The sequence below is a fragment of the Choloepus didactylus genome, chromosome 19 (genome assembly GCF_015220235.1).
Source record: "Choloepus didactylus isolate mChoDid1 chromosome 19, mChoDid1.pri, whole genome shotgun sequence".
NCBI classification, from domain to species: domain Eukaryota; kingdom Metazoa; phylum Chordata; class Mammalia; order Pilosa; family Megalonychidae; genus Choloepus; species Choloepus didactylus.
The window spans coordinates 26033971-26046821 of record NC_051325.1 but is presented as its reverse complement, the minus strand read 5'-3'; the positions used below and the strand labels follow the sequence as shown (position 1 = coordinate 26046821).

Here is a 12851-nt window from a genome sequence, read left to right as displayed (position 1 = left end):
CTCTTAAATTTCATTTTAACTTTATTTCCCCACATTAAACTTTTCCTACTCAGCAGGCAAATGTCAAGAGGTGATGGGAGAGGACTAAGGAAGTACTAGATCTGGAACCTCTCGAAAGTAGCCCAAAATACGGGTCCTTGCTCATCTACCTCTTCTACACTGCACTTTCAGGCATGTGAATCCTTCCTCATCCTTAGGGTATCATTTACTACAGTTATTGAATAGCACTTATTACTGCTTCACTTATCTGGGGAAAAGTAGTTGGGCAACAATTCTTCATACTGCAGCCCAAAATATAAAACAAAGCATAAAGCTTGCATGTGTAGCCAGTGTAAATGCCCTAAACCCTAAAATTAAGCCTCTGCCTTATTAATTGGAGAGCCCTCTCAGCCCCACGTTACACACAGTACTTCTAGTTTTCATAACCTTATTTCAGCATTACATTGTAGCATTTCAAATTATAATAGGAAATGTGTACAAAGCTAACATCTCTGTAACCAAGAACGGTGATTGAAAATTTATAATAATAGAAGAGACAAAAGAGGCATAAAATACAAAGCATGAAATTAAGTCTCTTTCATTGATACATGTAGTCAACTCAAGGCAATGAAAATGAAATTATTGCCTATTATAAAGAGAAGTATGAGAAGCAGGACCATTAAATCCCACATGAGTTATGGAATGACCGTACACATCCTTTCCTGCAGTCTGCTTTTCTACAATATTCCTATACAATGGGCATTCATAACGTTATCCACACTCTTTAATTCTTCTGCTCACCATTTCTTCCCCAGCTACAGGGATTTGGTACTCAAGGAACACTACTAGGTTCCTACCTGAATTGATTGTTCTAGAGGTAGACCGATCAGAGACATATCCCATGATTTTTCAAATTGTAAATGAAGGAATCAATCAGACTTTCCTTGATGGTGGGTGGTGCCATATGTGACAACATTTGTCACAGTTGGTGGCTGTGGGGCAGAAGCCAATCACTAGGGAAAAGAATAATGCCAACAGGAAGAGAGAGGCAGTGAAAGCAATGCAAGAAGTACTTGTAGTGTCCAGGCCCCAGGTTCTTGAAGATATTGAATTATAAATATGTTCTTTCCCTGTGGTTTGTCCAATTTTTGCTTCAATTATAAGTATTAACCTAGTGTCTTTGATGAATTCTTTTAGGTACTGGGCTAGTTTGATTGTGCTTTTGTCAACTTTAGCCTAAAGACATTTGAATCACCTGTTCTGAAAATAATGTGCCTTTCTTTGATACCACATCATTTGAGTCATATGATTATTAGTGTCCTAACAGTGATTATATTGGTTCCTAGTAAGCTTCATGTATTTCTCTTTGAGTATGAGATCAAGATGAGAACATTTTTGCTATAAAATATAAGTCCTTCACTGACACCCAATACTAAGAAACTACCAAAAATTTTACTAAAATTCTAAATGCTTTATATAGTATTCTAAACCCCATGACTTCTTAGATAGTCCTTTATGATTTTAACACATTGCTTTACAGCTCTTATACAGTCTTCCACCATGAAAAGATCCTTCACAGCTTCATTAAGACAAATGCTCTGTAGGATGGATTTCGATGCATGCCAGTGGGTGAGAGAAATGTACTCAGGCAGGCAATGCAATGCTGAATGAGCCACACAGGGTTCCTCTTTACTCAAATCCCAATCTGCTGTACACTTCCAAGTAGAAATAATGGGAATGACACCATTATAGATAATGGGATTTTGCCAAAAAATAAAAAATAAATGTAGCACTATTAAAAAGTAGAATAAAGGCTTTAGTATGCATCACAAACACTAAAATATTTGGTTTTAAATTATTCTTTAATCCAGGAACCTTTTCAGAATTAATTGAATGCATTAAATAGAGGCTTCCAAATTGGGTACTGTGAAAATATGTGCTTTCGGACTATTATCATTTGTCTCTCCTTTTACTTCTTTGGGATAACCATTCACTCACAATTATATGCGTACACACTGAGAATCAATACATCTTTCATAATACCTTTTGTTTGAATGAACATGTGTTTTTGTGAGCAGAAGTTACACTCTCTGCCTTTTCTCTGTGCCTACAGCTGTTTGACTTCAGGTCACAGGTGTGACCTGGGTTTCTTCAATCCTATGAAGTTCTGGGTGCCGTTTCCAACACTCAGTCACTGTGTGGTATTTTCTTTACACTAGCTGGACTGGTACTGACCATTGGCCTGAGTTTGAGTTCACACTTAAAGCAAACAAATTAAAATCCCTCCTCTCTTTTAAAGACAATGAACACAAATACTCTAAGAGAAAAATGGGTCAAAATTATGAACAGGAAATTTGCCAGAAAAAAAAAGTAGATGGCCCCACACACATAAAACTGTGCTGATAATCCAGGGGTTGCCTGTTAAAACCACTGCAAGGTCCCACATTGCAGCCATTAGATTTGCAAAAATTTCTGAAAGTCTGATAATAGCAAGTGCTTTTGAGAATGTGGGGAAATTATGTAAGTTCCCATACACTCCTGAGAGAAATGTAGATATCGTAACCACTTTGGTAGTGATGAAGGTACATCTGTTCTCATGGTAGTCTTCTAGAGACTGTCTTGGATGTGGTATAATGCAACATGCAGCATGTTTTTGGAGAATAAATCATAAATGTTCCTCAATAAAAGAATGGGTTAATAAATTATGCATTCCTATAGTAGAAGAGTATAATAGTTAAAATGAATGAACTAGATCTAAATGCAGCAGCAAGGACACATTTTACAGACATAATGTTGGTTGCAAATAGCCAGTTGCCAAAGGATATATACAGTATGATACCATTTGTGTAATAATGTTTTATACATAAAAACCATTTTAGGAGATGGCAGACTTTTCCTGTATAGAGCCAAATAGTAAATGTTTTTGCACTTTTGGGGACTTTGGTGCAACCATTCAACTCTGTTCATTGTAGAGTTAAAGCTATGTAAATGAACAAACATGGCAGTATTCTAATAATTCTTTATTTACAAAAACAGGCAGCAAGCTGTCTACCTTTCAGAATGGCTCTTGCTCCTGGGAAGAGAAGGAGAAGAATGAGATCATGGAGAGGCACAGAGTAGATTTCAACTGCATTGCAATGTTTTAATTTTTTTTTTAAGTACTAAAGCAAAATATTAACATTTGTTAAATTTGGATTGGTAGCTATATGTTATACAATTCTCTGTATTTTAGGTATGATTAAAATACATAAAACTGAAAAGAAAGAAAAGATCAAACAAACACCATTAAAATATTGACAATAACATGAATCAGAGCAATGGGGAATGGAAACATCTGTAACAATTTTCTGTCCAGAAGACCTTTGACTGTACATCCTTTTCAGTCATACGTTAGGTCAAAAAGTTACAAGGTGAATTGCCCACGGGAGAAATTTCTTTCTGTTCTCGGAACAAGGAACAGTTGTTGAACTTCTGCACGATGGTGTTTGGACCTAGGGCAACTGTATATCGTGTTATGATTGAATCTCCTCCCTTGCATTGGTAAAACAAATTTGAGTTGAATTTGTGATCTACCTCCAGCAAAGGTCCAAGTCTTTAAACTTGCGTTTTGAGGCTGATCTCACCCCTCTCTCCATCTTCTCCTCTCATTCCCCTTTGTGGTGCTTACTTCATCATCATCATAGAATAGTGAGTGGAAAAGTGCAACAGACTTCAGAGGCGAACTGCCTGAGTTCAAATCCTAGATGTGTCTTTAATTAGCTGAGTGACCTTTCTTTTCAGCAAGTCACTGAATGTCTCTGTGCCTCAGCTTACTTACCTGTAAATTGGGGTGATGATAACAGAATATGTCTCATAAGGTGGTGGTGAGGATTAAATGAGTTAATTATTTGCAAAATGCTTAGATCAGTGCCTGGCCCATGCTAAGTGCCAGATCAGTGTTTTGCACTGTATGAAAGTAAGTGGTTTTATTTATCATTTTTTCTCTTGTTGAATTGTGTATATCAGCCAACTTAAGATTTTCTGGGACTAGATAATAGAGAGCATCATGTCTGAGAGAACAAGTCAGAATCCAAGAAACTAGACATAATCCCAAACTATGACTTTTATTAGCTCCAAGGCTATAGGTCAGTTTTATAAGCACTTTGGAACTTGGAATCCTCATCTGCAAAATAAAGATGATAGCAGCATCTGCCTCCTAGAGAACTGTGGTGAGAATGCATTGAGTTATTTGCTTTAAAGAACTTAGCTCAATCCATAGTAAATACTCAAATAATAGCTATGAGTTATCAAGAATTGTGAAACAACTGTTAGTGGTATTAAGCCAACACAATAATTCCTGTGCCAAGAATGAATGAATTTAATAGCCTAAGAGATAAAAGCACATTAAATTTGTAACATGGTAGAAAAAATTGGTATTGCTGTTGGTGTCCAGACTGACATTTGGGGACCAGAACCTGGGGGAATGAAGGAATTGCAGAAATAATCCCACAGTTGTGATACATTAAACATGCACATTTTAAACTCCAACCGAAACTCTGTAGAAGTTGATCCTTAGAACCATTTTCTCTATTAAGGGTCTCTATTGTCCCCTCCATGAGATGAAATTGATCATAAAGCAGAAAATGTCATTTTAAAAACTTTAGAGAGCAAATAGAGTTTAGCAGGGACTGAACCAAGCTGAATGACCATCATCAAAACCTTGCGTCTGAAAGTAGAAAGAGAATCCTCCAGATTAAATAAAAAATTGTCCTTCCAATGCCATATTAATTAGGTCTTAGCACTGCATTTATGGAATACTGCCGGAGTGGGCTCTGTGTACCCTGCAGCAAAACGTATTTCATAACCTCTTGATGAGCCAAGACTGCTGTAAGCTGTTCTGGTCATGTTTCTTAGCCATGTTGTTATTAATACAGCTGTAAGGGCTTTTGTCTTATTTGTTTGGAGCTCACAGGTGTTAATTTCTTTAATTGCTTTCGAAGGCAGCATGAGGGGGGAACAGGGCGGTAGTAGACAAAGACTAAAGTAGTGCCTCCTATTCAAGGTCCCCAAACAAACTTGATAGTCAAAGTGCGATCCCTAGATCAGCAGCATCTTCAAATTTTAATCCAAAGGTTTCTTGTAAAAATTCAGATCGTGATTCAGAAGGTCTGGTGTGGAGCCTAAAATCCTACATTTCTAAAAAGTTTATAGGTTAGGCCAGTGCTTCAAGTTCATTCTAGAACCTTGCTATTCAAAGCATGGTCCGTCGTCATTCGGTTTGGTTTGGTTTGGTTTGGTTTGGTTTTTGGTTTGTTTATAACTTTTTGTTTTGAAATAACTTCAAACTTACAGGAGAGTTGCAAAAGTAATACAGAAATCTTTATAGAGAACTCCAACATACCTCCTACCCAGATACCCAGATTTGCAAAGTTTTAACATTTTACCACATCTTTTATAAATGTATGTGTGTATGTATGTATCCATCTATCTACCTATCCATCCATCCATCCACCTACCTACCTACTATCTCTGTCTATCTACTTGTCAATTTATTTTCAAAACATTTGAGAGCAGCTTACATCATCCAGCCCCTTGAACATTAAGACTTTAAGAAACATTAAGACTTTAAGAAACATTAAGACTTTAAGTTTCTTAACATTAAGAAAGAGATATTAACTTATGTAACCACCTAAAGTACACTTACAAAGTTTAAGAAATTTAACATTGATATAAATCTGACTATCTATATTTCAATTTTTTCACTTGCTCCAATAATCAGCCTTACCTGGAAGCTTGTAGGGAAATGCAGAATCCCCTCCCCAAACCTACTGAATAGGCTTCTGCATTTTAACAAGATCTCCAGTGATTTGTAGGCACACAAATGTTTGAGAAGCCTTACGCTAGAGTATATTTTCCTTAGACATGAATGTAGCCACTTCTGGTACCAAAGTTCCTGAAATACAAGATCTCATGCTGTAGCAGACTCTAAGAATGCACTGTCCATTTCCCCTCACCCTTTGACCATTTTCATGCACACTGCCTTAGTACACTTTTGTTCCCAACAGCTAGCCCTGAGTTTCTTTGTTGGCCAATTTCCCTCTGGCTACTGGAACTCCTCTTGTCTGCTAGCAAGCTGAGCAGGAAGTGCCTGGGGATTTCAATCACCTCTAGTAGCTCTTAACCAAGACTAAAAAGCAGAAGGAGCTGGATGTTCCCTTAGCTCTGATCAGAAAATTCAACTTTGAGGTATGGTCTATACTGGAAAAATTGAGCCAAAGTTAACCTCCATGGGACTTTGCTTGGTATCTCACCCTTGCTGCCTCCTTCCCTCCCAATTTCTGCTCACTCTCCTAAAATGTTTACAAGGAACACGGGATAATAATATACCTCTTTCTTATCTCAGGGTCTGCTTCGCAGAAACCCAAACTAAAACACATGTTGTGTAAGCTCATAGTAATATAGCATGAAATCGGCATCCAACTGTTTCTGCAGTTCCTCTGGTCACTACTTTGGTCTTTGAATTTCTGATTTGAACCTGGGTCAGATCTCATGAATATCACAAAATGCTGCAGAGGCCATTGGGTTCTAGGCATACCACACCAGGAAATTCAGATCTCACGTTCTGTGAATGTAATGAAAATAAATTATGCTTTACTTTATGAAAGAGCTAAGTTTGGCTGTGTGGCGAAGGTGGTGATGATGCTGTCCTTCAGCTGCCTTTATAAACAGCCTGTAGACAGAGCTAATTGTCTAGAAGACGATGTCTAATGTTGAGCACTTTAAAGGTAGCGACCACAAACTGAGATGGGCCCTAAGTGTAAAATCCACACCTGATTTCTAAGACTTACCACACACAGAAAGGAAAATGTCTCATTAGTAATTTTATATTGATTACATGATTAATAATATTTTTGAAATATTCGGTTTAATAAAATATAATTTCATCTATTTCTTTCAAACTTTTTTAATGTGGCTACTAGAAAAATTTTAAGTTACATCTATGAGTCATATTATATTTCAATTGGACAGTGCTGATCTCATACTAGATATACTGGAGAAATTAGCTTTCAACCTAAAGGTCAGACCAGGTTAAATCACCCAATTCTTTATCCTGCCTCCACTGTACCTATTACTCATATGGAATTGGCCCCTAGCATACATATAAAACTGTGCATTGCCCTCAATTATAAGTTCTTTTTCCAACATATAAAATTACTGTGAAGCTGGAATGTCCAAAGTTGGATCCTCATCTCAAAAATATATACTGGAAACATATTTTTTCTATTAGTGCCAGTGGTCATAATTCTTAACTCAAAATTACATATTTTGAAGAAAAAATTTATTTTTAAGTTAAGTTATTCTGATACTTTTCTGTGTGTACGTCACATTTGGTGGTCAATAATTTTGCTTCATTCTCGTGACTATTCTGTGCTGTCATTTCTAACTTCTCTGCTAACAGTCTGTAGAGTTCAAGGCCTCAATATTTCTCATCTAGACTATTTCATTTTCAACTTCCTAACTGACTTCCTTTTCCTTGGTTTCTCAGCTTCAAATCCAATCTAGACATGGCTGCCAGATAATCTCCGTGATACATAGTTCTAATCCTGACACTCCTCGCCCCTAACCCTACAAAAAAAAAGCATTTGGTGGTATCACATTGCTTGCCAAAATATCTCCAGATCCCTAGACAGAAATTAAATGTTCTCCATGTTGTGGTCCCAACTCTATTCTCCTTTCCCTCAATCTACTGCCATGTTTGCTCAACTCTGTTCCTTTTTCCAGTTTTCTCTGCTTAGACTGCCCTCTTCCCTTCCCTGTCATCTTCTGCCCCCATTCCTCAAGTCCCACCTCAAATACTACTGTATAACAAGACAGCATTTTATCAGTGTCTTAAGTCAGGAGGCAAAAAACAAAAGACCATTTGTAAATAAAATTAATAATAGTTTTAAATTTTTAAAAAGTTCAAAGCCAACAAAACAGCAGTAGAAACAATAAAACTTGGTATAAACCCTGTCGAATTGCTATTTCATTGAAAAGAAAGCGAAGTCAGTGATAAAATATCAGATGATTACTCTGGTTTCATCTTGTTTTAGAGATTTTTTTTTTTTTTTTTTTTTTTTTTTTTGGCTTAGATTGCTTATTTTGTGTTTAAAATCAACATCCAGAATGGGGCTTTCACATTTTTTTTTTTGGTAGACTTGCTAATTTTCCATTTTCCTGTAAACTAAGCGACATTACTGGTGAATGATGTGAGGGAGGGATTAAGATTAGGAGAGTAGTTAGAGATTTTTAGAGTAAAGGGGAGGGACAGTACAGGACATTACATGACATTGTAGCTGCAACTGCTTTTAGAGAATTTCTAGGACTGTAATTAATATTCAGAGATCCCTGTTATTGCTGCTTTTGCTTGTGTAGTAAAGTAGGAAGATTATATTTGCAGTTCTGTTGAAAATGTATTTGACCATATTTTAAAGGCATATTCTGTAACTCTTTATCTTTTTATAATTCAAGGAAAATGGTAAAATGTGCTCAGTTATTGAATGGCAGTATTCCAGTCCCCACTTTTTTAAAAAGCAGAAAAAAACTTCTGTTTATGGGTAAGGACCATTTCCCTCGAAAAGGAGAATTCACTCTGGAATTTGAATTTAATTATGTCATTTTTATAAAAAGAGAAAAGAAAAACCCATAGGCAAACACATTGAACTGATATGTCTTCCTGGAAGCTGAACTAAAAACATGGGTCTAATGACTGCAGCATTGAAGCTAATGCAAGTGTGACTTATATTTTTCAGGAATGGGCAAATGAGGTTTTCAGTTTGGCAACAAACCTGCTGGCCCAAAACATGTCCAGGGATGCATTTCTGGAAAAAGCGTAAGTAGCTCCAATTTTCTTGGTAAGGGTGTTGTTGCTTCTGAGTCAGTTTCCTTTCTCCTTTGTGAGTCTTTTGTTCATGTTACACTGGCTTCTCATGGTGATAAACATAAATTTCCCTTTGGGATTTGTTAGAACTGATATCTGCACTGTTCGTCTTACAAGACTTCACAAAAGACTGCTCTTCTCTCCAAGCTGCACATCCATGTTACACTTGAGCTGAACTCCTCAGAATGTTGATGCCTTTGACACACAATAAGGAGGCACTTTCAAATCCTGGCAGCTGTGGATTAAATTAAAATTAAAAATTATTAATATCAGAGAGTACTCCCCTTCTACATCTGCCTGTGCCATATCAATTATTAACCTGAGGAGGAGAAGGAACAGCATATGTTACTTGTTTCTCTAGTTTTAGATCTCTGGTGGGTGATACATGAACTTTCCTGCTCATTTAAATCAATAGGTTGTCCTGATCCAGCTCCTGGAGACCATCAAAGCACATGTTAGTAAGAAAAGAAAGAAAAAGGAGATACGGGAAAGAGCAGAATAAAAAAGGGGTGGAAAGAAAAGCAAAGCACGATTACCAAATCACTCTGGAATTACAACAGTCTTTCTAAAAATGATCTGACCAAGGAAAATAGCAACTTTTGCCAAATGAGCAGCAAGGAAGGCTGGTTGGGATCATTTGGGAAGTTGTGGATGTTCAGTAGTTTGGGAAGCCTTTAAATCAAAACCACAAGTGAAAACATGACTATGTGGTCTTCTATTTTATTTAATAGTCTTCTCTCTTCCCTCTTTTTATATAAGACATGCCAATTATTCCAGAGCAAAGACTAACTCACATTTCTTTTTTACTCTTCTATGAATTTGTTTTACTTTTCATAGTACCTCACAGGTCTTCATTTAAACGTTTTCATGTGTTCATCTTGTCTCCTTAATGAGTTTGTCACTTTAAAGACCCTTCCTATACGCCTCCCTGTCTCTACCCAGTCCCTTTTCCATCCTCCTTTTTACCCTCTTTGAGGGTACCAACAGTTGACTGACCTCTATCTATTGCAAGTGTCTGTTCCAGATAGGATGTTTTCCTATGAATAGCAGCTATGGACATTCTAGAATATGTCTTTGGATGAACATATTGTAAGCATTCCTGTCCTATATATCCCAAGGTATGGGATTGCTAGGCGGTAATCCCAATATACATCTCCATCAGCAGTGTTTGGATGTTTGCCTCAACTCTACCATGTACGCATAAACTATTGAAGAGATGCAGTTGTTATATTCACACAATGGAATACTTTAGAGTAATGAGCATGAATGATCTATAACTATGAGCAAAGAGATGGATGGATCTCAAAAACATATTAAATGAAAATTCAGATACAAGAGAATACGATTTTCAATTAAATGAAGTAGAAAACAAGTAAAAATTATCTATGTTGTTAGGATTATAGTTCCCTTTGGGGGGTAGTTCTGGAAGGGGGCACGAGAGGGGCTGGGATACTAGTAAAGTGATTATGTTCTATTTCTTGATCTGGGTTCCACTGCCAAGGAATGGGCAGTTTGTGAAAATTTGGCTGACTACCTAGGCACAGGCCCTTTTCTATGTATTCTATTCTTCCGTGAAAAGTTTTTCTAAAAAGTAAACACTTGTTTTTCTGCTTCTCCGACAGCTATACTAAACTTAAACTGCAAGTCACTCCAGAAGGGCGCATTCCTCTCAAAAAGTAAGTTGTGTTAGCATTTCCTGTTATCCATTGTCTTTGCCACAAAGATTTAAATCTGCGCCATGGTTCTGTTTCGTTCCTTCACTGGCTTAAGTGGGAGCATGGAAACGCTTGGTAACCCCCTTCTCCCTTGTGCTCCTTGTCTTGCCTCAGTGCATCTGTTTTTCTGATAGAGAGTTCCCTGGGGTTCCTATTTCTGTGGTATCATCTTCACAGCAGGAAGGGGGTGGGGAAGTGGGGGTGGGGGTGGCAGCTGGCCGCTAAAGCGGGGAGACTGCCTAAGATTCAGATCTATTCTAGGAGTGGAAATTGCACTAGACTTAAAGCAGAAGCTGCAAACTCAAATGCCAATAGGAGCCAGGCAGTGAACTTAAATAACAAAACAGGCCAGGAGCAGGAAGAAAAAAAAATAATGGAACCCAGTCTAAAGGAGATAATAACTCACCTCCACCATTGTTCCCTGTGGGAATGGAGTTTCGAATTAATAATATTTCAACAGCACCAATACATCCAAATTATCATATTTAATTTACCAATACCTAATTTCCATTTTTAAAACCAAATTACTGGCCAATGAAAGCAAATCTCTATACCATATGTGGCTAAAAGTTTTTAACCTTTGACTTACTAACTACCAGTGGGCTTCTGTTAAGAAAAGTGTTTAATTATTGGTAACACAACTTAGGCCTTTGGGGCAAGTAGTGTCAATAGGACAGAGTTGGCAAGGATTTTTGTTTTAGTGCTTATTAATTAGAAGTTATTTAATGCAATACTTTTAAATCAAGTTATCATCGTCTCAAAATACTGATTTTATATTAGACACTTTTTTTAATTTGTATATCATGCATCTTTGTTCATGTTCATTTTTTTAAATTCAGTTTTATTGAGATATATTCACATATCATACAGTCATCCATGGTATACAATCACCTGTTCACAGTACCATCATATAGTTATGCATTCATCACCCCAATCTATTTTTTTGAACATTTTCCTTATACCAGAAAAAGTAAAAATAAGAATAAAAAAGAACACACAAACCACCCCCCCACCCTGCTTTTCATTTGGATTTTGTTCCCATTTTCTACTCCTCCATCCATACGCTGGATAAAGGGAATGTGATCCACAAGGCTTTCACAATCACACTGTCACCCCTTGTAAGCTACATTGTTATAGAATTGTCTTCAAGAGTCAAGGCAACTGGGTTGCAGTTTGATAGTTTCAGGTATTTACTTCAAGCTATTCCAGTACGTTAAAACCTAAAGAGTGTTAGCTACATAGTACATAAGAAACCCACCAGAGTGACCTCTTGGCTCCATTTGGAATCTCTCAGCCACTGAAACTTTATTTTGTTTCATTTCACATCCCCCTTTTGGTCAAGAAGATGTTCTCAATCCCATGATATTGGCTTCAGATTCATCCTCGAGAGTCATATTCTGTGTTGCCAGGGAGATTTACACCTCTGGGAGTCAGGTCCCACGTAGCGGGGAAGGCAGTGAGTTCACCTGCTGAGTTGGGTTAGCTGAAGAGAGAGGGCAACATCTGAGCAACAAAGAGGTACTCAGGGGGAGACTCTTAAGCACAATTATAAGCAGGTTTAGCCTCTCCTTTGCAGTAATCAGCTAGCTCCATAAGGGCAATTCCCGTGATAGAGGGTTCAGTATACAAACCGCCAGTCCTCAATGTTTGTGAGAACATCAGCAACAATACAGGTGAGGAAGTCCAACACCTCCTCATTTTCCCCCGGCTCTTCAGGGGGGCCCTGCATATATATTTTTATTCTCTGCCCAAATTACTTTGGGATGTGTCACTAATTTTCACACTAACCTGTACAAACCTACCAGATCTCACTTCCTATTCCGAGTTCCATGTAATTATGGTATTTGAACAAACTGTACGAGTTAAATTGCTTAGGAAATATAGATCCTGCACCAAATAAACATCCCTTCCCTTGGTAGACAATTTTTTAAAGTGCGCACATAGATCTTTCAGAACACAGAGGTACATGCAAGGAGAATAGGTATCTTTTAAATCTTTAAAGATGAATAAGAGATGAATATTTTCAGTTGGGAGCATTATATGTGTTGTGATCCATATGAATTTTAAACATCCCTCACGTGTTCTGTTTTTTACTTCACAGCATATACCGCTTATTTTCAGCAGACCGGAAGCGGGTTGAAACTGCTTTAGAGGCTTGTAGTCTTCCATCTTCAAGGGTGAGCATGTTGCCTTCCTAAAAGTAGCACAGCAAACTGGCTCTGAATAATCCACACTAAAATAGGCATTACCACAGTATT

At 37.4% G+C, this 12851-nt stretch overlaps 1 protein-coding gene across 6 annotated transcripts in view; it reads left to right on the top strand.

Annotated features, from left to right (window-relative positions):
* PLCB1 (phospholipase C beta 1) overlaps positions 1-12851 on the top strand; it is an 856401-nt gene that overhangs the window by 492953 nt on the left and 350597 nt on the right. For all 6 annotated transcript variants that reach the window (XM_037811315.1, XM_037811314.1, XM_037811311.1 and 3 more), the window contains 3 exons: positions 8751-8830; positions 10501-10554; positions 12695-12770. In XM_037811315.1, the coding sequence (XP_037667243.1) occupies positions 8751-8830; positions 10501-10554; positions 12695-12770 (210 nt within the window). The remainder of the gene's footprint in view (positions 1-8750; positions 8831-10500; positions 10555-12694; positions 12771-12851) is intronic.